The 26,782-nt window shown below is 43.0% G+C and overlaps 1 protein-coding gene across 6 annotated transcripts in view; it reads left to right on the forward strand.

Annotated features, from left to right (window-relative positions):
* REEP3 (receptor accessory protein 3) overlaps positions 1 to 26,782 on the forward strand; it is a 190,634-nt gene that overhangs the window by 126,193 nt on the left and 37,659 nt on the right. For all 6 annotated transcript variants that reach the window (XM_069753633.1, XM_069753632.1, XM_069753636.1 and 3 more), the window contains exons 3-5: positions 4,165 to 4,241; positions 10,395 to 10,515; positions 11,978 to 12,091. In XM_069753633.1, coding sequence (XP_069609734.1) covers positions 4,165 to 4,241; positions 10,395 to 10,515; positions 11,978 to 12,091 — 312 coding nt within the window. The remainder of the gene's footprint in view (positions 1 to 4,164; positions 4,242 to 10,394; positions 10,516 to 11,977; positions 12,092 to 26,782) is intronic.

Genomic DNA, 26,782 nt, shown 5'->3' on the forward strand with positions numbered 1-26,782 from the left:
CGTGGTAAAACCCCTTTAGTGTGACCGGCTTCCTCTGCCTGTAGACACATCACGCATCTGCCGCCAGGATCAGCCGAATGATTCACTGCGTCTGCGTGGAATTCACACAGGTGCAGTAAATCAGGCTGCCACCATCTTTGTGCAAACAGAAAGCGGCGCTCACATTAAAACTGCGCATGTACTCCTCCTGTACAAAGATGGCGGCAGTCAGTGAATCATTTGGCTGATCCTGGCGGCGGCGCGTTCGCGACTGTATTCCGCTGGTGGTACCGTGCAAGAGGCTGTGTGAGTGTGTGTGTATGTGTGTGTGTGTGTGTTGCGTATAGAGTGTGTGTGGTGCGACTGTGTTCCGCTGGTGGTTCCGCGCAGCAGTTTCCATATTGAGACACCCACCACTTGGGTGTCCCAATATGGCAGTTGGGGAACTTCCTCCTCTTGGAATTCTGGAATATGGTGACATCTGGACAGAACAGGAAATGAAAACATTACAAGGCAATTATATAAAGAGATAAATTTGCTGAGGATTTTTTTTCTCTCCCCCCAGAGCAATATATAAAGCATTCACTTGTATCGCCTGTGGATCCTCAGCAGCTTCTGTAAGGATTTAGGTGCGGAATCCAAATCTCTGAACGTGGCCTAAACGTGTTCTGTGTCCTAAAGTAGCGCTGCACTGATTTAAAAATGGCACACTTTGAGCCCCCCATGCTGCAGATTGTATTTGTAGAAGATGACAAAGAATAGGCAATCCAATTATATCCGGAGGTGCGTCCTACGTAGCCACAATCATGTTCTCTCCGGCTGCAGTTCAGCTATTTTTCTTGCCTGTTTCTCGGTCCCCGTTCTGGCTCTGCTCAATACTTTCAGCTTGAAGCAATTTAATTGCAGAGCTTTTATTCAGTGATGTGTGAAACCTAATTCAGAACTGGGAGACGATGACAATATTACACTCAAATATTATGATGTACCGTATATACTCGAGTATAAGCCGAGATTTTCAGCCCATTTTTTTGGGCTGAAAGTCCCCCTCTCGGCTTATACTCGAGTCATATACCCGGGTGTCAGCAGGGGAGGGAGAGCGGGGGCTGTGTAATCATACTTACCTGCTCCCAGCGCGGTCCCTGCAGTCCCTGGCTTCTCCGGCGCTGCAGATTCTTCCTGTACTGAGCGGTCACATGGCACCGCTCATTACAGAAATGAATAGGCAGCTCCACCCCCATAGGGGAGGAGCCGCATAATCATTGCTGTAAATGATCGGTGCCATGTGACCGCTCAATTACAGGAAGAAGCTGCAGCGCCGGAGAAGCCAGGGACTGCAGGGACCGCGCCGCAGCAGGTAAGGGGAGCGCAGCGCTATAATTACCTGCTCCTCGCTCCGGCTCCATCTGCAGCGTCCTCTAGCAATGACGCTCAGGTTAGAGGGCGCTGTGACGTAGTCAGTGCGCGCCCTCTGCTGAGCGTCAGTGCTGGAGACGGAGCCGCAGAGGAGCAGGTAATTATTGAAAGCGCCGGCGTCCTGAGTAGAGAGGTGAGTATGTGATTTTTTTTTATTTTTTATGGCAGCACCAGCAGCATTCTAAGGAGCATCTATGGGGCCATAAAGGTGCAGAGCATATAAGGGGCACAGCATTATAAGGAGCACCTATGGGGCCATAAAGGTGCAGAGCATATAAGGGGCACAGCATTATAAGGAGCACCTATGGGGCCATAAAGGTGCAGAGCATATAAGGGGCACAGCATTATAAGGAGCACCTATGGGGCCATAAAGGTGCAGAGCATATATGGGGCACAGCATTATAAGGAGCACCTATGGGGCCATAAAGGTGCAGAGCATATAAGGGGCACAGCATTATAAGGAGCACCTATGGGGCCATAAAGGTGCAGAGCATATATGGGGCACAGCATTATAAGGAGCACCTATGGGGCCATAAAGGTGGAGAGCATATATGGGGCACAGCATTATAAGGAGCATTTATGGGGCCATAATCAAAGGTGCAGAGCATATATGGCACAGCATTATAAGGAGCACCTATGGGGCCATAATCAACGGTGCAGAGCATTCTATATAGCACAGTTGTATATGGAGCATCTATGGGGCAATAATGAACAGTGCAGAGCATTATATATGGCACAGCTTTATAAGGAGCATCTAAAGGGCAATAATCAATGGTATGGAGCATTATATATGGCACAGCTTTATATGGAGCATCTATGGGGCAATAATCAATGGTATGGAGCATTATATATGGCACAGCTTTATATGGAACCTCCTTTGGGGCAATAATGAACGGTATAGAGCATCTATTTTTATTTTTGAAATTCACCGGTAAATGCTGCATTTTCTACCCTAGGCTTATACTCGAGTCAATAAGTTTTCCCAGTTTTTTTGTGGCAAAATTAGGGGGGTCGGCTTATACTCGGGTCGGCTTATACTCGAGTATATACGGTATATCTCACTATACCAGGATTACTAGCTGCACAGCTTTCTTATAGTAAAATATGTAGAAATGTGCCAGATTATAGGGGACGAGCTGTCTAAATTGGAATTTTCTAAGTAATTGTTTCCTTTAAGGGGTTGTCCACTACTTGGCTATTGATTACGTATAGTAAGGACAGTTCGTGAACATCAGATCTATGGGTGTCAGACAACTGCACCCGATCATCGGTCATCATCGCCACTGGTGGTCGGATGCAGACAATACCCAGCTCCATAGCCTTCCTGCACTATATCTTGGGTACTGCATCTCAACGCCTGTTGAAGTGAATAGGAGCCGAGCTGCCCTGCCAAATAACAGCCACTACACAGTAAATGGTTAAAAAAAGAAAAATGGATATAGACACCGATTCCTTTTACGCTACATATTTCTTCTTTTTGAGACTTATGGTACATGTCAACAAATGGAAAATGGATCCATTTTTTGCAACATCAGTCTATAGGAAACTGATCCTAACAAATGGTCATCCGATATGTCATCTGTGGTTGCATCCATCCTGCACTTGCCCAGAACACTAGAGATGTTCAGAGACCCTGTTAGCAAAAATGGGTCCTTTACAAATGGAATAATAACACATGCAAAACAGAAACGAGTGTCGGCTTTGAAATGGATTTGTTAAAAACTGGAAACTTTGGTTTCAATTTTGCATCTGCTTTTTCTCTGGATCGTTTTTTTTTTCTATTTTTTTTTTCCCCCCCTATTGGATCTGTTAGACAGATGTCAACTGGACATGTGAAAAGAGCCTAACACTTTGTAATTGTTTTCTACTGTGGAGTGTTTATATGTATGTCTTCCAGTGGAATTTAAAAGTTGCCCCTTTAGGCAATATAGACACTATACAGGGGTGTCCTCCACTTGGGACCCCATTTATTGCTTTTAGGGACATTTTTATCTAAATGACCGTTATGCAGAAAGGCGTTATCACTGCAAAGAAAATCTGTTTTGTCACCGCTTCCCTTGGCAATGTCGCCTGCAGCGCCTCTTATTTTAACCCCTTTAAAACAGGTGTCAAAAGAATTTTACAATTTGATGCAGAGAAAATGTCAATGTTATCAAATCCTATTATCTCTCATTTGTAAAGTGTGTTCCAACGCTATATATACAGCCCTGGCAAAAATGAAGAGACTACTGCAAAATGTTCAGTTTGGCTGATTTTTCTATTTATTAGGTGTATTTTTGAGTAAAATGTCACTTCTGACAATATGTCTCCAAAGTTCCAAGCAATAAATTTTGTAATTTTTTTTTCCGAATAGGAGAAATGGAAAAAAAAACAAAAAAAACAGTACTTTCAGACCTTAAATAATGCAAAGAAAACAAGTTCATAATCATTTAGCTTTCATGAGTCTTGGCATGCTTTCCACCAGTCTTTCACACTGTTTCTGGCACAAAAATTTAAGCAGTTTCTCTTTGTTTGATGGCTTGTGACTATCCATCATCCTCTTGATTACATTCCAGAGGTTTTCAGTGGGGTTCAGGTCTGGAGATTGGGCTGCCCATGAGAGGGATTTGATGTGGTGGTCTCTCAATTTTTGCCAGAGCTTTCCCCAGAGTGATGTTCAGCCATGATGATGACCTTGCATAATGTTCTGTTATTTGAGAACATTTGGACTGGAGCACTTAGCATTCAGTGCAGCAGAGAAATGTGACATTTGTTGGTTTCCTTGTTTTCTAGGTACGGTGGATGATGTATTGGATTGTTTTTGCCCTTTACACTGTGACAGAAACATTAGCGGATTTAACGATATCCTGGTAAGTTCCCATAATTACTTGACTAACGTTCTTTCGACGACTGCGTATTGCTCTGGTGCATGGTACGGTGTCGTTTCGTATTCTATTTACCAAGATGACATTGGGTGGACTTTATTATTACCCCAATGCTTGTGTTCTGGCATAAAAAAAACTTGTACATTATGATTCATCTTAATATCTGTGCAATAATTTGATTTTATTTTTTGGCTCTTTCTGATTTTCACTCTACTTTACTAACAAAGTGGGCCATTCTTAATGTTAGGGAGCAATCCGATGGTCCTCCCTGGTCTTTCCGATGGTCCTCCCTGGTCTTTCCGATGGTCCTCCCTGGTCTTTCCGATGGTCCTCCCTGGTCTTTCCGATGGTCCTCCCTGGTCTTTCCGATGGTCCTCCCTGGTCTTGATTCGGCGCCCCCTCTCTGGTTGTAAATGCCATCCTCCTTCCCTGCTTCTCTTGGATGACTTGTCCTATGTCTCCCAATCGTGCTCCTGCTCACGAACACTTCACTCTGCCATCAGCAGGGCTGCACATAGTGCTGTAATGCCCGTGAACTGGAAGAGGCCAAAGTGCAGCGATAACCCAGATGTAAAGTCAGCGCATGCTGAGAGATAAGTGTGCCTGGGACACTGAGTGGATGACGTAGGGCACGTTATCCACATGTAGCGGGGAAGAAAGGCTGCGTTTGCGACCAGAGAAGAGGTGCCGGATCAAGACCAGAGACGCCGTATGGAGGTATAATAGAAGGTATTTTGGGGGATATACAGTGGGGGGATGGGGACTAGTATACATCTCCCTAGAATACCGTAAAATAGGAGGTAAAGGTGGCGGTGCTACTATTAGGTATTGTGAAAATCCGATGACTGTTTCTTTAAGACTGGCGTACCAAACTATGGTCCTAATAAACTCTCGCCTCCTCCCCAGAGCTTTCAGTTTGATAGATGTAAGTAAGTTACTATAGTAACTTACATCCATCAGACTGAAAAAGCTCACAAAGCTGTAAGAGCGGGAACAAACCTTTTATTTTCCTGGCATAGAGGCCCCTCTGTTTCTTCTTTCTTTCATTGTCCTTGGCACCGTGCCTCTCCTGACCTGGCACTGTGTAGGAACTACAGCACAACAATGTCCACTTAATTGAACATAATTGCAATCCATTAATAAAGTGCTTGGCATCTCCAGTCAAGAGATCAAGGTCAGTCCCCCAGGATCAAACATTGATGCATATCTTGTCGATATGTCGTCATCATCTATGGTAGAAAAGCCACTTCAAGTCTAATCTCTAGTGTCTGTGCGTGACTAAGTGAAGATTTTAGAGTGTGTAAGATTTGTACTCACTCGGTGGCATTTTTAGGTAGGCACGGGAAGCGGCTTCAGTAAAATGTCCAGGGCGGTTTATTAAAACTCAATAAACCGCTGAGGATAAGTAAACAAAACTGCCTTTTCGGGTACGAAGTGAAAACAAAGTGAATAGTCCATAACAGTAGTTCAGGTTCTCCCGCGCAAATTAGTGCCCAGCTCTTTAGTCCTTAGCAGAGACGAACACCACTGGAGGTCTGCGCACCTCCACTTAGACAATGAATGAGACAGCTGGTCTCCTTTTTATCTTCCATACCATGCCGCAGGGTGGGCATATGTGAGCATCCAGTCCCACCCATCTGACTGCTCGTAAACCCGGCCCTGACATGCTCTATTAACTACCTCAGCACTATACATGCCGGAGTCTGCTTTTTTGAGCTTATATCACCGAAGCTATCAACCTTAGTGATACATATCTCCCATCGAGGACCTGTCTGGCATCCATCTTACAGGTGCTTCATGGATTTTGTAGTAGAGATGTACAAAGACAGCACAGAAATATTAATGTGCCCACTTTATTCTAATTGGTAAGACTGATCTCCATTGGAGGCGTTGTATAGAGCCTAACTTTCACATTGCATGATACTTGATGGCGGGGAAAAATGGTGCAACATGCAACTCTCTGTTAATCGGTGGGGTTCATCTGGTTCCAATAGTATTATCTTGTGGGCAGGCTAGCGCTACATCATGTTTTCCGTTATAAACGGGGAGTAGCACACGTAGAGCACCACAATGCTCATGAGACACGGATGATGCTCCTTTATTGTGGTCTCATTCAGCCTAATGCTATTTATCAAGGTCTTACGAGCCTGCACAAAAGGTTGCACACCTCTAATTTTGAGAATTTCAGATCAAGCCATGATGTTTGCTACATTTACATGGTCAGTGGTTTGCACCTAAGCCTACAATATATTCCCCATCAATGCGTACACATGGTTGGTTAGTTACAAGGTATGATTACTTATGCTGCTGAATAATGTTAAACTTTCCCCCACTTTAAATAATAGGGGGCTCCATGTTAATTCTGTTCGCTCGAGGGAATTCTGTTTGCTCGCTGTATTCTGCAGAGCAGGATTTAATTTTTGCTACCCACTAAAAAGAAAATATTTGTATGTAGAAGGGAGGTCTCGCCAGCTCCTTTTACACATATAGGGATGTATTGTATTCCCTTCCAGGACACGTATGAAGGTTTAGAAATTCTATCCAGCATTTATTTCCATAAGTGCAGGACACATAACACACACCCTCCCTGGTCTTCCTGGGGGCCGGCATCATACATGAAAAACAGATTTGGCAGCGGCCCCCAATACATAATTGATTTCATGTGTTCCTCTTCCTGCCAGGACTGTGTTTCACAATGTTCAGCATGGAGCCAGAATACACGGAGAGCTCTGAATGTTTTATTTATCCATGGGCGTACATTTCCACTTAGACAGGCATACTTCACACGGGATGTTTACCGCTGCTTCTACTGTACATGAAGTTCTCTACGCGGGCTGACATTTTCTAATTTACAGTATGGATACATTAAGGACAAAATGTGAATACTGTTCTTTGAGGTTCATAGTAATGATGGCTGGTAAAAGCCTATTGCCCTTAGAAAAACAAAAATGGAATATTTTGAGCAGTTATTAACGGGTCGACAAAGATGCAAGTTTATAGGGCCACTTCATTAAAGTACTCCAGAAAAGTAGCGTAGCAAAGCTTCGAAAAGTTGCTAAAATTTTGTGCAGCAACATTTTAGCGTTTTGCAATTTTATTTTATTTTTTGCTATTTTGGATGTTTTTATGCCAGTTTGAATCAATTCAGTGTAACTCGGGAGACGGGAGTGTGGCCATGCTTGCCCATCAAATGTGCTGGTGTTATATATGGTCATAAGTGCTACTCTAGTCTGTAACGGGGTAGCATTTCTGATACGGCACAGGTGCAGGCCACTCAGAGGAGGCACCAAATCCGTTAAAGGGGTTGTCTGCTACTAGGACAACCATTTCTTGATCAAAATGTAAAATAATAAAGCCTATAGTCTCTTCCTGTGCCAGCGTCATTCCCACGGTGTCGGCACTCGCTCTCCCCGGGGCTCTCGTGCTGTGTTGTGATGCCGGGGCCCAATCAGAGCTGGCGTCACTGTCCCCGCCTAAAGACAAATCCATCATAAAGAGGAAGTCCCGGCTTCAGCTCATCTCGGACGACCTCTTCATGTTCGATTTGTCTGAAGGCGGGGACAATAACGCCAGCGCAGATTGGATGAAGTTATCACGTGTCACAACAATGCATGAGAGCCCCGGGGAGAGCGACTGCCGACACTGTGGGAACAGTGTCGGCACGGGAGGTGAGTATAAGCTTTATTATTTTACTAGATGGTGGCCCGATTCTAAGGCATCGGGTATTCTAGAATATGCATGTCCACGTAGTATTATTGCCCAGCCACGTAGTATACAGCGCAGAGCATATTGCCCAGCCACGTAGTATATTGCCCAGTGACTTAGTATATTGCCCAGTGACGTAGTATATTGCCCAGTGACGTAGTATACAGCACAGAGCCACGTAGTATATGGCCCAGTGACGTAGTATACAGCACAGAGCCACGTAGTATATTGCCCAGCTACGTAGTATCTTGCCCAGCCGCGTATGTCACAGGTTGAAAATAAACATATACTCACCTTCTGATCTGAGGGCCCCTTGTAATTCTGTCGCCAGCTTCCGGTCCCAAGGTGTGATGACGTCGCGGTCACATGACTGTGACGTCATGGCAGGTCCTTCTCGCGTAGGCGTGCAGTACCTATAATGACGTCGCAGTCACATGACCGTGACATTATGGAAGGTCCTTCTCGCGCAGGCCCTGTGATGACGTCGCGGTCACATGACCGTGATGTTATGGAAGGTCCTTCTCGCGCAGGTGCGCAGGACCTGTGATGACGTTGCGGTCACATGACCGTGACGTCATGTAAGGTCCTTGTCACATACCATCCTTAGCACCGGAACGTCGCAAAGAGCGGGAAAGGCGCCGGAGGGTGAGTATATGATGATTTTTTTAATTTTTTTAAAGTTATTTTTAACATTAGATCTTTTTACTATTGACGCTGCATAGGCAGCATCAAAAGTAAAAACTTGGTCACACAGGGTTAATAGCGGCGGTAACGGAGTGAGTTACCCGTGGCATAACACGGTCCGTTACCACTGGCATTAACCCTGTGTGAGCGGTGACTGCGGGGAGTATGGAGCGGGCGCTGGGCACCTGAGTGCAGTGGAGTAGGGAGGGACTAATTGGACTGTGGCCGTCGATGATTGGTCGTGGCAGCCATAACAGGCAGCTGGCGACACCAATCAGTGACTTGGATTCCATGACGGACAGAGGCTGCGACCAATGAATATCTGTGACAGAAAGACAGACAGACGGAAGTGACCCTTAGACAATTATATAGTAGATGGGGGGCCAAACGTCAGGTATGAGAACAAGTTATCCAAACAGTGGACAACTTCTTTAAGTGGTGTTTGCTTCTTTATGAATTCGGTGCCTTCTACTCCACCAAGACTGGTGTAGCGCGAGCCTGCATTATGCCAGTCTTGATGAATATTCCTGTAAGTGTTTAACACCTACCTCTGACTTGGCTTGTAAAAAAAAAAAAAAAAAAAAAGTATGCAAATTAATTCGGACACGTGATCTCTGCACCCAGTCAGTACTGGCTGCACTCTACCCACCTTCAGACTATTCGGACATCTAGAGGAAGTGCGTTGCAGTCGCAGCTCACTTGATGTTTGATTTGTCCGAACACTGGGAGAGTGAAGACAACCCAATTGGTGCAGCGTGACACATCCCCCAGGGAGCCAGTGTCGACACCGCAGGGACAGCTCCAAGAGCGGAGCCGAGTAGAAGTGTTATTTTATTGGGTACTGATTGTCCAAGTAGTGGACAACCCCTTTTTAATTCTCCTCCAGAAGATGAATAAATCTCTCAGGTGCTACCTCTTGGAGGGAGAGAACCAAAATCTTTTATTTTTTATTTTGGCTTTGAAAGTTGATACGAAGTTCGCTACTCATCAGAGGGCAGGAATTGGCATGAGTCAATCCTTACACAATCCTATCACTCAAAAATGTTGTTTGTTTGTTTTTTTTACCTACTTCTTGTAGCATTATTTGGCTATAATGATTGATGCCAATAGTCACTGGCCTGTGACCTTTTTTGTAAGATTATGCATTGTTATTATTTTTTTTCTAACAGTAAATGTGATTGCTATTTTAGCCTTTATCATTTATTTTTTTTATGAGGTTCTTTTATATCAGAACATGTTTTATATCCAACATGTCTTCACATCCACCTGAGACCAGAAACAGGAGATGAAGGGTAGAATCTGAAAATCTGACAATTTAGGAGACCAGCCACGTCTCTTCAGGCAGTCTAGGAGACAAGGTCATCGAGCATGCCACCTATAATTGGATGCTGCTCTCTGTCTCTCACAAACTCATCAAAACACGTCTGTTGGCGACATAGTTCAGACTTCCAGCATGTTTTTTTTCCTCCTTACTGTATTCTGACTCGCTGTCCTTATCTGACCTCACATTACTTGATACTTTCAGTACCAGACAATGAACAGCGGTTCAGATAATCACAGATTTCATCTATTTTTACTCCTTGTGTAAACCATTTGGCGGTTTCATTTTTCTTTCTGTACATTTATAGAATATATTTTCATTTCAGCTTACAAGATTGTGTATTATAAAATATAGATGGCTGGATAAAATGCTAGGAAGCAAAACGGTATCTTAGATTAATCCACATTCTGCTCACTTCATGCTTGTAGGTTTCCTCTGTATTATGAGTTGAAGATTGGTTTTGTAATCTGGTTATTATCTCCATATACAAGAGGTGCCAGCTTGTTATATCGGAAGTTTTTGCACCCTCTTCTTTCCAAAAAAGAAAAGGTAAGTTCTAATCTGATGGATACAGAAAATGTGTGCGACTGCCGACAAAAAAAAAAACAACTTCTCCTTGCATGGGCCTGTACGTATCCAATAGCCAAGATGAAGTTTTTAAAAACCCTAGTTTACCTTTTTAACCATTTGTAATGGTGGGGAAGAAGCGCTAGTTACTTTTCTCATCAAATTAAAATTTTCCCCTATTAACATTCATTTATGTTTCAATGCAATGAAATGCAGAAGTAGCAAACTTCAGCTTGACATTTATCATGATACATACCATTTGTTTTCATGGCATATGATAGTTTACTAAATCTGCATCCTCTGCAAAACGTTTTTTGCAATCTATTGCATGCTAAAATCACCTGTGCACTGTCCATTGTTTCCCCAGCATCTAATATTTAAGGGTTATTCCGAAGATAGCAAATCAACCCCCACAGGATAGGGAATAACTTACTGATTGTTGGGGGTTTGATCACTGGGATCCCACTGTCAAGAATGAGGCCTTTCGTACAAGGGTACCGGGCTCTGCAGAGAGCAGTCTTGAATGAAGCGGCTGTGCACTTACTTCATTCATTGTCTGTGGAAATGCCAGCGACTGCCCAGTACAGCGCTGGATAGAGGATAACTTATTTGGATCAACCATTTAAAGGACTGTCTGACAGCGTCCGTGGGTGATCTTAAATAAATTGGTAGATTTAGCTATCTAGGTGTGCATGGTGAAAGTTTCTGCTGTCCTAGAGAGCATCTTGCATGGGTCCTATTCCTTTTGATAGCACTGTACCACTCGCTTTAAAGTGTCCCTCTTGTTCCAACTTTACACTCTCGCTCTTTAAGACCACTCATTTCCCTATGCCCGTACTATGGTACATCACTGTCATTTATTGGACCGTTATGTGCGAGTCAGAAAACTTGTTCTGTAAGAGCAGAACTGGTTTTAGTGGACTCCTTCCATATGTGAAGTCACAATGGTGACCCTCGATTTCAAAACATCAGAAGGCTGGCACTATTGCAAGTATATGCCACTGGAGTATGCAATGCTAGGTAAAAGAACGCCAGTGGTGCTCAACTAAGCAGCCATGCAATCTTCAAAAATTAGGAGTATAGCTGAAAAGTGAGTGGCACTCGTCACTGTCGCGCCAGATGAAGCATAATTGGATGCGAAACCCAGTCCATGTGTCTTCACTCTGCAATGGTGAGTGCCACTCCGTTTTCTTCTGTTCTTGTAAAACAATGTTGACCATTCATTTGCATGGCCAGTTTGTCATCTAAATATCCAATAGATAGGTGCCAAGTTTTGTTTGTGGGAACACCGCTTTAGCAAACCTGGAGAGACTATTACTAGGGTTAGGTTTATCGGCAGCACTTTTATTGTAAGAAGTGAAGCGGCCTCTTTCTCGATATTTGCATCTGATGACTTATGTGTTTAATAGTCGTGAGTAACAGATGTTCTGTTTTTCCTGAACAGGAGATTGATGAGTACATTATTCAAGCCAAAGAAAAGGGCTATGAAACCATGGTGAACTTTGGCAAGCAAGGCTTGAATCTTGCTGCTACTGCTGCTGTGACCGCTGCTGTGAAGGTGAGAGTCCCGCTTTATTACTCGTTAGCGCACAGTTATAATTATTTTTCCTTGTAAAACACCGTTTAGATCATTACTTAATTTCCAAAGCCTTTCAGCTTACTTGGCTATTCTTTATTTTCTTATTAAATATGCTGAGCAGCAAGATGTTGAATTTTACAATTGGTTAAGTTTATCGAGCAACGTATTTTTGGTTATTTTTAGGAGTGTAATAATAATGAATTCATGGCTGACGTGTGCCAATCCTATAGGTGGTAGTTACAAGAGTTGTGCCATGGATACATGAAATATGGACATTGGGAACAACGTTTTCCAGTATGTGGAAGCGCTTAAAATAATCATTGGGGGGCTCTACTGAAGGAGCTGAATTGCAGGGGGGATAGCTGCTACTTGCCAATTGATGCTGCAATGAATGTGTCATTACATTGTAGTCATTTAGGGTTGTAGGATGTTTCGCCCCCAGCAGTTCACCCCCGGGTGCAGCCTGTTCGTGACACCAAGTTGAGTCGCCCGCCAGGGCAGTGGGGTACTCGGTACCGGGTCCGGTACTTGAAGGGGACGTCACGGTGGTTGCGACCCGGTCCGTGGCCCTGGGTGCCAAAGTAAATGGAAAGGTCTTTAAAGGGAGTTTAAGAATAAAGTTTGTTCGTGACGCCACCTGTGGTATTCGGTCAGTAGGGACCGACGCTGCTTTAAAGGGGTCCTCTGGGGTGATGGTATGGCAGCTGGATGGTATAACTTCCCACAGGTGAAGTAAATGTACCCGGGGCGAACTGCTGGGGGCGAAACATCGAAATCCCGTCATTGAGACGAGTGTGAGTGACACCCATCTCGTGTGAATAGGAAGACTCATGGGGGATTACAAACTGGTGGGCTTATCTCTGTTGTCCATAAATCCTAATAAGGCATATGGACTCTTAAAGAGTAACTGTGATTTCATGTTCATAAATGAATAATACACATAAACATAAACTTTGTAATACATATTTTAGAGAAATCTGCTTCTTCTCCTGGACTGATGATTCATTCTCAGTTTTGGGGTTAAATCTGTCTTCAGTGAGTACAGATTTTAATATCGCTGTCAGGTGACCGTTGGGGCTCAGAGTTCTATGGAACTCGCATTCTCATCCTCTAGCTCCTCCCCTTCCATGGAACTTTATAAGCTCCAACTGTCATCTCCTTTCTGGGCAATGGGAAAATCTGCCTTCACTGAATATAGGCTTCATAGATTTTTATCCGTAAATTGAGAATATTTAAGAATAAATTATCAACCCATGAGGAGAAAGAAGCCGATTTTTCTGTAGTGATATATTACAAAGATTCTTATGTTCATGTGTGCTATTGATTTATAAAGGTAAAATTTAAATTAATAGCTACTCCTTAAGTTGGACTCGTTCTGATTTACTACCTTCATTATGCTGTGAATATGCACTGTGTCCGGGCTGCTATTGTATGCAGTCACCAGGCTTGTTGTCGGCCATACCCCTGACAACATACTTGAGAGTGCAAGTTCTTCCGATCAGATTACTGTACAGTATCTTTGCCTAAACAGACCGTGCACATTAGACAAGTCATTGATTTTGACAGGACCAGCTGACCATCTCGCACATATGGGAGCCTCCCCCCTTCACTCCTGACAAATGTTGTTGGGTAAGAGAAGGGTCACACATTCCTTTTTGTTTTCAAGGGAAACAATCAGCTGCCATGGCGTTGCAGTGGCTTACTCCTTTCTCCCTGTAGAAAACACATGAACTTTTGGCCCAGCGCCTGTATATGGGGGTTGTCGGGAGTAATGGCTGTCTGACAACACGGCTGTCTCTTACCAGCTCCACAAGTAAAAAATAGAACCTTTTACCCCATCACCTACTTAACATGGACATAACAGTTGTAGAAAAGCTCCATTTTGGCTAGTCACCAACTGAATTAGGGGGTTCCCATCTATTTTGCAGAGAGATTGTGTAGGAGGTCACATCAATGTGAGTGTTAGATGTTGGCTGGGCAATACTCTCATAGTAGTAATCGCAGGCTCTACAACCAGTCAATCATGGAGTCCTACTATAAAATTAGTCTGTGTGGAAACAAGCAGTAAGATCTCAATATTCAAGACTTGGTTTTATATTCTTGATGAGACAGTCAATTAATGGAGCATATGTGGTCAAGCCACCGACGAGTCCATCAGATGTCCGCCCAGTGCAGAAATGGAAAGGTCATCTGCACAGCTTGTGGGTGGAAAAAGTTTGTCGAATCGGTAGCTGATATGAGAAATCCTTTCTTATTGAATTCTTTTTTTTTTTTTTATCTTTTTTCTTATTTTTGCTCTCCTTGGCTAATTCTCTCTCAGCAGCCTATCTACTGTTCTCCTTCAATCAAGTGAAGGTAAATGGCCACCATTTCCGAGCACGGCATATCCACTCACACCAGTCCTCTGTAGCGTGGCTTAACATACTGGAACTGGCTTACTAAAGTACATGTGTGTGTGTGTATATATATATATATATATATATATATATATATATATATATATATATATATATATATATATATATGTATGTGTATATATATATATATATATATATATATATATATATGTATATTCCACTGAAACATGACTGAGAATTGAACAGGCAATTAACAATACATGGAAAATAACTTGACCTCAGCTTCTCATTAAATTCTAGAATACTTTTGCTACTTTTGTGCTTTTGAAGCTGGCAATTAAAGCAAAAAACATAATTACCGCTTACTTTATTGCTACGTGATATTTTTCAGACTATTTTGAATATACTGGTTGCACTTGTTTTATTACCATATATTTAGGAGATTGTTCTCTCATTAGATGGATCATGGGTATATTCCAAAGTGGCGTTTCCATCACTGCTGGCATCCATAGGGAGCCTGCCCTATGGGGGGCCTAATACGGACCATATTAGTGCAGTGCTAAAAAGCAAAGCATCGCCCTCGTGTATTGTATTGCATTACATGCAGAACACAGACACCTTGTAATTGAAAATGACTCATTTATTTGCAAATTACAGAAATTGGACTCTAAATGTCAGGTTGCAGCCTGTTATTTTCTACCTCGCCCACTGATGCCTAATTAATTAAATAGAATCACAAGGCTGAATTTAAATAAAAGTGTTTTGCTTTTCCAGCTAACAATTTCTCTAGAAATCCTTGGTTATACTTGTTGACATGTCTGCTTTATTCCAGAAAGCACCAGATACTTGGTCATGGGCTTTGTCTGGATCTGCACCAGTCTGAAGGCCTCTTTCACACTTCAGTGTGTCCGCTATGTGTGGTGACCGTTTTCACACGTATCGGAGACTCTTGCACACGTAGAACCATTAAAGTGAATGGGTCTGTGCATGTCTGTGTGTTTCCATGGTCTGTGTGCAAAATACGCTGATATGTCCATTTTTTTTTTTAACAGCAGCATGGGCTGCAAAACATCCTGCACATATACACACAGGTGACATCGGTGTCATCAGAACCACATGTACCAGCGCCTGAGAAGCAGCGTTACAGTTTGCGCTGTTTCTCAGTGCCGGGTGCTGAAGACTGCTCTCATCATTCTCCCCTGTTCTGCCTGCGGTCAGCGCTAGCCAGGGAGAATGTTGAGCATTCTATTCATCTGATAACAGCGAGAGCAGGCGTCGACTGATGGGACTACTACTCCCATCAGCCGACACCTGCTGTCGCTAATAACAGTGAAAGCAGGCAGCAGCTGGGAGTATTAATCATCCGGCACCTGCGCTATAAATTAAATAAACAAATTAAAAGGTGTGAGTTCCCCTGTATTTTTGATAACTAGACAGACAAATCTGACAGATGCGGGCAGCAACCCCAGCTTCAGCAAGGCAGGTAATCAAGAATAGAGGGGTCCCTACGCTGTATTTTTAATTACCATATTTAAATAAATGGGAAAAAAAAGGTGTGGGGTCCCCCCATTTTTGACAACCAGACCTGCTAAGCAAACAGCTGGGGGCTGGTATTCTCAGGCTAGTGAGGCGCCATGGATGTTGGCCCCCCACCCCCAGCCTAAAAATAGCTGCCTGCAGCCTCCCAGAAAAGGCACATCTATTGGATTTGCCGATTCTGGCACTTTGGTCCCATGCACCATTGATAAGGTAAGTGGTTACTTGGTAGGGCCTGAACTAGAATAGTCTGTACAAGTCCCCTCTATAATTTGTAAAGCGCTGCGGAATATGTTGGCGCTATATAAATAAAAATTATTATTATAATTATTATTATTATAATAGAATATCCAAAAATCCAGAGGATAATTATTAATAAGTGATGATGGCTGAATTTTGAGGTTTGAGAAAGGTCAGGTACGGCCAAAACCTTATGTGATTTTTATTTTATTTTTTTCATAATCTGAAATAAAGATCTACCTTTTTAAGGATTATCCTCTGGTGCCTCGGGATTCTTGGATATTCTACTGGTTTTGTATCTCTTCTCTTTTCTATTTAATGGGCCCAAGCTGCAGTGCCAGACACAACCTGAGGACAGACTTGTCACTATTTCGGGAAGGATGTCAGCATGGTTCTCTTATCCTGTACTAAACAGGTATTCCCGTTCTCAGTATCGGTGCCTCTCGTCCATGTGCTGTCTGGTATTGCAGCTCTGCTCAATTCACTTTTTTGGAAGTTTTTATCCACATCGTCTTCACTATGAAGGTTTACAGTACAATGTGTTTTCTTACACCGCAACTCTGTACCCGATGTGTCGCACCATGTACAGCGGCAGTTGCCGATGGACTTCATTGCTACATCATGTAAATAAATCCTTGCAAGTCATCCTTTTCGCTTAATTTAGACTTTTTTTTTTTTTATGAATTTACAGAAAATCAACTAAATTGAGCTGTAATGATATACATTGGATGGCAGTCGTGTGACTGAGTCTAAAGGGCCTTGGTGCAAAATTTGGACAGTCCCCTCCCTCCCGCATGTTAGTCAGATATATGGGATCCTGTAATGCTTTAATTCCTATAAAGACATACGAGTTCCCTCCCCCATTATGTAGTAATGTCATCTTGGGCCCCTTCAATATAAATATGCCCCCCATCATGGGCCCCTTCCTGATATACTTAAACGACAGAATATAACTCCAAGTAAATCAAACTTCTGTGAAAGCAGACTGTCCACTTAAAAAGCAACACTGTTTGACAATCAATTTCACATGCTGTTGTGCAAATGGAATAGACAATAGATGGAAATTATTGACAATTATCAAGACACCCTCAACAAAGGAGTGGTTTTGCAGGTGGAGACCACAGACCACATCTCAGTACCAATGCTTTCTAGCATGAGACGGACTCTACAGCCCACACAAGTGGCTCAGGTAGTGCAGCTCATCCAGGATGGCACATCAATGCGAGTTGTGGCAAGAAGATTTGCCGTGTCTGTCAGCGTAGTGTCCAGAGGCTGGAGGTGCTACCAGGAGACAGGCCAGTACACCAGTAGATGTGGAGGGGGCCGTAGGAGGGCAACAACCCAGCAGCAGGACAACTACCTCAGCCTTTGTGCAAGGAGGAACAGGAGGAGCACTGCCAGAGCCCTGCAAAAATGACCTCCAGCAGGCCACAAATGTGCATGTGTCTGCACAAACTGTTAGAAACCGACTGTCTGAGTGCCCGACATCCACAGATGGGGGTTGTGCTCACAGCCCAACACCGAGCAGGACACTTGGCATTTGCCACAGAACACCAGGATTGGCAAATTCTCCACTGGCGCCCTGTGCTGTTCACACATGAAAGCAGGTTCACACTGAGCACATGTGACAGATGTGACAGAGTCTGGAGACGCCGTGGAGAGCAATCTGCTGCCTGCAACATCCTTCAGCTTGACCGGTTTGGCAGTGGGTCAGTAATGGTGTCGGGTGGCATTTCTTTGGAGGGCCGCACAGCCCTCCATGTCCTTGCCAGAGGTAGCCTGACTGCCATTAGGTACCGAGATGAGATCCTCATATCCCTTGTGAGACCATATGCTGGTGCGGTTGGCCCTGGATTCCTCCTAATGCAGGATAATGCCAGACCTTGTGGCTGGAGTGTGTCAACAGTTCCTCCAAGATGAAGGCATTGAAGCTATGGACTGGCCCACCCGTTCCCCAGACCTGAATCAGATTGAACACATCTGGGACATCATGTCTCGCACCATCCACCAATGTCACGTTGCACCACAGACTGTCCAGGAGTTGACTGATGCTTTAGTCCAGGTCTGGGAGAAGATCCCTCAGGAGACCATCCACCTCCTCATCAGGAGCATTTCCAGGCATTGTAGGGAGGTCATACAGGCACGTGGAGGCCACACACACTACTGAGCATCATTTCCTTGTCTTGAGGCATTTCCACTGAAGTTGGATCACCCTGTATCTTCTTTTTCCACTTTGATTTTGAGCATCATTCAAACTCCATACCTCCGTAGGATATTAGTTGTTCTTTACGTTGATAATTTTTAGGTTTTATTGCTCTCAACACATTTACAACTGGAATATTTCATTCTGTGATATCTAAGATGTGGGATTTTAGTGTTCCCTTTATTTTTTTTGAGCAGTGTACATGTTCTCCCATTCTGCTAGTGCTGCTGTTGTTCAATGCATAAAAGAAAAAACAAATAATCCCTCCTCGTACGATCCCTGGCGGCGCCATCTTCTGAAGCCAAGCGACTGGAGTGTGCCCTCAGTCACGCGTATGCTGCTGTCAGCTACTGACCTCTGATTGGCCGGCAGCATGTATTGCAACTGCGGTCGTTACACCACTGCTAGTTGGACTTGTCCAAGGAATCTGTGAAAGCAAGGAGAAACCTTAAAGGGGTTTTCCTTCCCTTTCTTTGAAACTAATCTGTCAGCAGGTTTTGCTATTTCTTGGCCAGTCAATGAGTGACAGCAGCAATTTGCTACAGCAGTCATGCGCTGTCCACGTTGGAAGACCTGGAGCGGAGAGGCAGGAATTTGCAAAATGTGTATGTATTTTCTTAGATTTTTTTGCTTAATCGCTCTGGGGCCATATGCAAACTTATGAAGCAGCCTTTTTGTTATTAATGAACCTTTGCAAAAAAAAAAAAAATCACAAGCTTTACATGAAAAAAATCAGAAGGAAGGTGTCAAACTCAATCCCCCCCCCCAACCCCCCTCCCTCCAAGATTATTTGCCCCTTGAATCATGATGGGCGGAATCCAAAAACCTAGTACGGTTTCATATAATATAGACATTTTGCTGTGGATCGTTCTGTAGCTTTCTGAAATAAAATACTTTGTGGAAGATATAATGGCGATTGCACGTTGAATTTTCTGCAATTTGCATTACTTTTAAAACCGGTGGGTTCATCGCTAAATGCACAAGCCTGAATCAGGCGTCCTCAGACGAATAAATAGTAAGTAAACATGAAAGCAAATGGGAAAACAAAACATTTGCCCCCGATGGCCCTTTTCAATGGTACCTTTTAAATATTCTATATAGTTTTGTAAAAATCCAAACATCCCGCTTTGTCTCGACATCACTTAATTGTATTCCAGGTTATTTGCTCCCACTCCTGCTCCATTCTACATCCGCAGCTGTCGCCGTATATTGTGCCGCTTGTTACTGAGCTCTGAATGCAAATGAATAATTTAGCTTAATTTGTTTGTGTTCTGTATCCTGTATTATCTATAATCTAGCTCATTCAGGGACATTAAGGCAAGCAAGACATTGGAGGTTGGAAACATGACAACGGGGGTCTCGTCATGTATTATACGGACCTGAAAGTAAACCGCCATACCTACCGTAATTCAGTCATTATGTCCAAATTGTGTAGATGCTGACCCGTATTGCAGCTTTGCTATCAGCTTGAGGCCATGTTCACTTCACGTCTGGAGTATGTCCAGCATATACACAAGAACGTGATTCCATTCTGTATGTATACCCAGTAATGGACTGAACAGGTGCCCCTTGGCATAGGCAAGTAGGTGTTGTCATTTTGTTTTTTCTTTTTTAGGTCTGTCTCAAATTTTATTTGGGTATCTAAAATAAAAAAATTAACATCCTAAACAATTTTACATTTATTTTCTATGGTTTTTTAGATTTTTCTTTCACTAGCTCCGCCCTCCTCACCGATTAGGGGAAAAAGTGCTTTTACTCTTGGAGGGTTGTGTCGGAACATCATCAAAATTTTAATTTTGGGACCTTGACAGTCTTGAAACAGAGAAAGTGGACAGATAAAAAAGATTAAGTATATTAGTAAGAATGAGCCTGTTAGGTCCGTGAAAACCCCTAGTAAAGTCTAATTAATTCCACCACATAATATAAGGGCATCCCACGAAGAAAAAAATAAATATATACTGTATTTGCCAATATTTTTTTTTTTTTTTTAGGTGAGTGGTAGAGGTCTGCGACTGTGTATATTGGGAGAATTATAAACATGGTAAGAAGAGAACCAAATACTGTTTTCAGTGGATCTTGTCCTGGTTGGCAACCTCTATTGGTATAACCAAAGTGAATATTTTTCACATTATAAAAAAAAAAAAAAAAAACTTATAAAAAAAAATTAGTTTTTTAGTGAAGACTAGTCCATGTAGATCCACACAAATTCAGTGTTGTCCCTTTCATGCAGAAGATAGCAAGCACTTCTGCATTATTCTTGAGCATAAGATTTCACTGTAGAGGAACCTTATTATTTTTCCATAAAGGTGTGTGTGTGAGATATTGACAGCGAGATTTTTTTTTCATTATTTTAGAATGGATTCATCTTGAAAATTGACTTAAACACTGCAATAGTCATCAAACAATTTTTTGCAAGTTGTGCACTTTTAGGCACCGTAACTTATCAGTATCCTGATTTTAACCCCTTTACCCCCAAGGGTGGTTTGCACATTATGGACCGGGCCAATTTTTACAATTCTGACCACTGTCCCTTTATGAGGTTATAACTCCGAAACGCTTCAACGGATCCTGGTAATTCTGACATTGTTTTCTCGTGACATATTGTACTTCAAGATAGTGGTAAAATTTATTTGATAGTACCTGCGTTTATTTGTGAAAAAAACGTAAATTTGGCGAAAATTTTGAAAATTTCGCAATTTTCAAACTTTGAATTTTTATGCAATTAAATCACAGAGATATGTCACACAAAATACTTAATAAGTAACATTTCCCACATGTCTCCTTTACATCAGCATAATTTTGGAACCAAATTTTTTTTTTGTTAGGGAGTTATAAGGGTTAAAAGTTGACCAGCAATTTCTCATTTTTACAACACCATTTTATTTTAGGGACCACGTCTCATTTGAAGTCATTTTGAGGGGTCTATATTATAGAAAATGCCCAAGTGTGACACCATTCTAAAAACTGCACCCCTCAAGGTGCTCAAAACCACATTCAAGAAGTTTATTAACCCTTCAGGTGTTTAATAGGAATTTTTGGAATGTTTAAATAAAAATGAACATTTAACTTTTTTACACAAAAAATTTACTTCAGCTCCAATTTGTTTTATTTTACCAAGGGTAACAGGAGAAAATGGACCCCAAAAGTTGTTGTCCAATTTGTCTTGAGTACGCTGATACCCCATATGTGGCAGTAAACCACTGTTTGGGCGCATGGGAGAGCTCGGAAGGGAAGGAGCGCCGTTTGACTTTTCAATGCAAAATTGACAGAAATTGAGATGGGACGCCATGTTGCGTTTGGAGAGCCACTGATGTGCCTAAACATTGAAACCCCCCACAAGTGACACCATTTTGGAAAGTAAACCCCCTAAGGAACTTATCTAGAGGTGTGGTGAGCACTTTGACCCACCAAGTGCTTCACAGAAGTTTATAATGCAGAACCGTAAAAATAAAAAATCATATTTTTTCACAAAAATTATATTTTTGCCCCCAATTTTTTATTTTTCCAAGGGTAAGAGAAGAAATTGGACCCCAAAAGTTGTTGTCCAATTTGTCCTGAGTATGCTGATACCCCATATGTGGCAGTAAACCACTGTTTGGGCGCATGGGAGAGCTCGGAAGGGAAGGAGCGCCGTTTGACTTTTCAATGCAAAATTGACAGGAATTGAGATGGGACGCCATGTTGCGTTTGGAGAGCCACTGATGTGCCTAAACATTGAAACCCCCCCACAAGTGACACCATTTTGGAAAGTAGACCCCCTAAGGAACTTATCTGGATGTGTGGTGAGCACTTTGACCCACCAAGGGCTTCACAGAAGTTTATAATGCAGAGCCATAAAAATTAAACAAAATTTTTTTCCCACAAAAATTATTTTTTAGCCCCCAGTTTTGTATTTTCCCTAGGGTAACAGGAGAAATTGGACCCCAAAAGTTGTTGTCCAATTTGTCCTGAGTACGCTGATACCCCATATGTGGGGGGGAACCACCGTTTGGGCGCATGGGAGGGCTCGGAAGGGAAGGAGCGCCATTTGGAATGCAGACTTAGATGGAATGGTCTGCAGGCGTCACATTGCGTTTGCAGAGCCGCTAATGTACCTAAACAGTAGAAACCCCCCACAAGTGACCCCATATTGGAAACTAGACCCCTCAATGAACTTATCTAGATGTGTTGTGAGAACTTTGAACCCCCAAGTGTTTCACTACAGTTTATAACGCAGAGCCGTGAAAATAAAAAATCTTTTTGTTTTCCCACAAAAATTATTTTTTAGCCCCCAGTTTTGTATTTTCCCAAGGGTAACAGGAGAAATTGGTCCACAAAAGTTGTTGTCCTATTTGTCCTGAGTACGCTGATACCCCATATGTTGGGGTAAACCCCTGTTTGGGCACACAGGAGAGCTCGGAAGGGAAGGAGCACTGTTTTACTTTTTCAACGCAGAATTGGCTGGAATTGAGATCGGACGCCATGTCGTGTTTGGAGAGCCCCTGATGTGCCTAAACAGTGGAAACCCCCCAATTATAACTGAAACCCTAATCTAAACACACCCCTAACCCTAATTCCAACGGTAACCCTAACCACACCTCTAACCCTGACACACCCCTAACCCTAATGCCAACCCTATTCCCAACTGTAAATGTAATCTAAACCCTAACTGTAACTTTAGCCCCAACCAAAACTGTAGCCCTAACCATAGCCCTTGCCCTAACCCTAGCCCTAACCCTAGCCCTAATCCTAGCCCTAACCCTAGCCCTAACCCTAGCCCTAACCCTAACCCTAGCCCTAACCCTAGCCCTAACCCTAGCCCTAACCCTAGCCCTAACCCTAGCCCTAACCCTAAGCCTAGCCCTAACCCTAGCCCTAACCCTAGCCCTAACCCTAGCCCTAATGGGAAAATGGAAATAAATACATTTTTTTTTTATTTTTCCCTAACTAAGGGGGTGATGAAGGGGGGTTTGATTTACTTTTATAGCGAGTTTTTTAGCGGATTTTTATGATTGGCAGCCGTCACACACTGAAAGACCCTTTTTATTGCAAAAAATATTTTTTGCAATACCACATTTTGAGAGCTATAATTTTTCCATATTTTGGTCCACAGAGTCATGTGAGGTCTTGTTTTTTGCGGGACGAGTTGACGTTTTTATTGAAAACATTTTCGGGCACGTGACATTTTTTGATCGCTTTTTATTCCGATTTTTGTGAGGAAGAATGACCAAAAACCAGCTATTCATGAATTTCTATTGGGGGAGGCGTTTATACCGTTCCGTGTTTGGTAAAATTGATAAAGCAGTTTTATTCTTCGGGTCAGTACGATTACAGCGATACCTCATTTATATCATTTTTTTATGGTTTGGCGCCTTTATACGATAAAAACTATTTTACAGAAAAAATAATTATTTTTGCATCGCTTTATTCTCAGGACTATAACTTTTTTATTTTTTTGCTGATGATGCTGTATGGCGGCTCGTTTTTTGCGGGACAATATGACGCTTTCAGCGGTACCATGGTTATTTATATCTGTCCTTTTGATCGCGTGTTATTCCACTTTTTGTTCGGCGGTATGATAATAAAGCGTTGTTTTTTGCCTCGTTTTTTTTTTTTTTTTTTCTTACGGTGTTTACTGAAGGGGTTAACTAGTGGGACAGTTTTATAGGTCGGGTCGTTACGGACGCGGCGATACTAAATATGTGTACTTTTATTGTTTTTTTTTTTATTTAGATAAAGAAATGTATTTATGGGAATAATATATATATTTTTTTTCATTATTTTGGAATATTTTTTTTATTTTTTTTTTTTACACATTTTGAAATTTTTTTTTTAACTTTTTTACATTGTCCCAGGGGGGGACATCACAGATCAGTGATCTGACAGTGTGCACAGCACTCTGTCAGATCACTGATCTGACATGCAGCGCTGCAGCCTTCACAGTGCCTGCTCTGAGCAGGCTCTGTGAAGCCACCTCCCTCCCTGCAGGACCCGGATCCGCGGCCATCTTGGATCCGGGGCTGGAGGAAGCAGGGAGGGAGGTGAGACCCTCGCAGCAACGCGATCACATCGCGTTGCTGCGGGGGGCTCAGGGAAGCCCGCAGGGAGCCCCCTCCCTGCGGGAAGCTTCCCTATACCGCCGGCACATCGCGATCATGTTTGATCGCGGTGTGCCAGGGGTTAATGTGCCGGGGGCGGTCCGTGACCGCTCCTGGCACATAGTGCCGGATGTCAGCTGCGATAAGCAGCTGACACCCGGCCGCGATCGGCCGCGCTCCCCCCGTGAGCGCGGCCGATCGGCTATGACGTACTATCCCGTCCAGGGTCAGATAAGCCCAGGGCACCTCGACGGGATAGTACGTCTAAGGTCACAGAGGGGTTAAAGTTGTTTTTTTTTTTTTTTTTCCATTGGGCAATTTTGGATAGAAAACCCAATATTGTAATATCACTGTACACAATGTACACAATGCCCAGTTTCTATTGGGAGACCGTTTTGTTCCCAGTCAAAATAATGCCCCTCAACTAGTTGCCCACTAATTAGCATATTGCTAGCACAGTGCTAAGTTGTTTTTTTTTTTCATTTGTTTGTTTATCCATTTGCACAAACAAAATAAACAGAGGCCCCTAATTTTGCCACAAAAAAAATGGGAAAACTTTTTGACTTGAGTATAAGCCTAGGGTGGGAAAGGCAGCAGGTAACGGTAAATTTCAAAAATAAAAATAGATACCAATAAAAGTAAAATTGATTGAGACATCAGTAGGTTAAGTGTTTTTGAATATCTATATTGAATCAGGAGCCCCATATAATGCTCCATAAAGTTCATGTTGGGCCACATAAGATCCTCCATACAAAATATGCCCCATATAATGCTGCACAAAGGCTAATAATGGCCCCAAAAGATGCTCCATATTAAAATATGCCCCATATAATGCTGCACAAAAGATTAATGATGGCCCCTTAAGATGCTCCGTAGAATATTATGCCCCAAATAATGCTGCGCAAAGGTTGATGGCCCCATAAGATGCTCCATAGATTATGCCCCATATGCTGCTGAACAAAGGTTGATGGCCCTATAAGATGCTCCATAGATTATGCCCCATATGCTGCTGCAGCAATGAAAAAATCGCTCAGGCCCCCGGCACTTGCGATATTAACCTGTCCCCGTTCCACCGCCGTGCGCCGCTCCGTCTTCCGGCTCTGACTGTTCAGGCAGAGGGAGCGCACTAACCACATCATTGCGCCCTCTGACCTGAAGTCACAGTCAGAGGATGCGGAAGACTGATTCCGGCGGGAGAATGGGGACAGGTGAATATCATAATGCTCACCCTCCCCTGTTATATTCACCCTCCCGGCGTGGTTCCTGCTTCTCCATCGTCCTGGGCCAGCAGCTTGTTCCTGTGTTCAGCGGTCACTGGTACCGCTCATTAAAGTAATGAATATGCGCTCCACCCCTGTGGGAATGGAGTCGTGTCCATATTCATTACTTTAATGAGCGGTACCAGTGACCGCTGAAAACAGGAAGAGCTGCGGCGCCCGGAGACCATCACATCGGAGAAGCAGGGACCGTGCCGGGAGCAGGTGAGTATGATGTGACAGCCGCCGCTCCCTCTCCCCTGCCGACCCCCTGGGAATGACTCGAGTATAAGACAAGAGGGGCACTTTCAGCCTAAAAAAATGGACTGAAAATCTCAGCTTATACTCGAGTATATATGGTATTCAAAATGTTAGAACTTTTATTTACAGTCTGTGTAATGTAGGATCGGACTGGTTTTCTGAAGCAAGGGACGTTTTCAACCTGAATCCTCAATGTAAAACCCCCGTTTATTAATTCATAATATCCTAATAGGGTCTATAAAGCCGGATTTACTAAACTTGACTTCTCCTTTTTAATGTACGGTACTTTTTATTTCAGGTAAATCTGTAGTAGTGTTTCCCTGCTGAGTTGGTTGGTAAATGAAAGTAAAGCATATTGTTCCAGCGTGTCAGTGGCTTTCCCTTGACTTTGTGGTGTTTGCATTTCTTTTTTATTGTGGTGTGATAAACCACATTGGTGGTTTTTTGCTTTTTCAATGGCTTGTGTGCTGCTGTATGTACATGTAAGGCCTATTGTTGGCATCCGGCCTACACATGTAGAAGTGATCAACATGTAAGCTTTGTTCAGCCGATTTGAGAATTGGTTGATCGTTCACATTGATTACGTGTCCAGTATATGGTGAATGGTAGAAGATCTGACAATTCAAGTGATTGCATTGGGCAATGCCAAAATTTTTCTCTGCAACATGATAAAAATGGACTTCAGTTGGGACCTTATTGCTTGGACCAAAGTGACCAGGCTCGGTGTTCAAATATCTAGT

The sequence above is a fragment of the Ranitomeya imitator genome, chromosome 2 (assembly GCF_032444005.1).
Source record: "Ranitomeya imitator isolate aRanImi1 chromosome 2, aRanImi1.pri, whole genome shotgun sequence".
NCBI classification, from domain to species: Eukaryota; Metazoa; Chordata; class Amphibia; order Anura; family Dendrobatidae; genus Ranitomeya; species Ranitomeya imitator.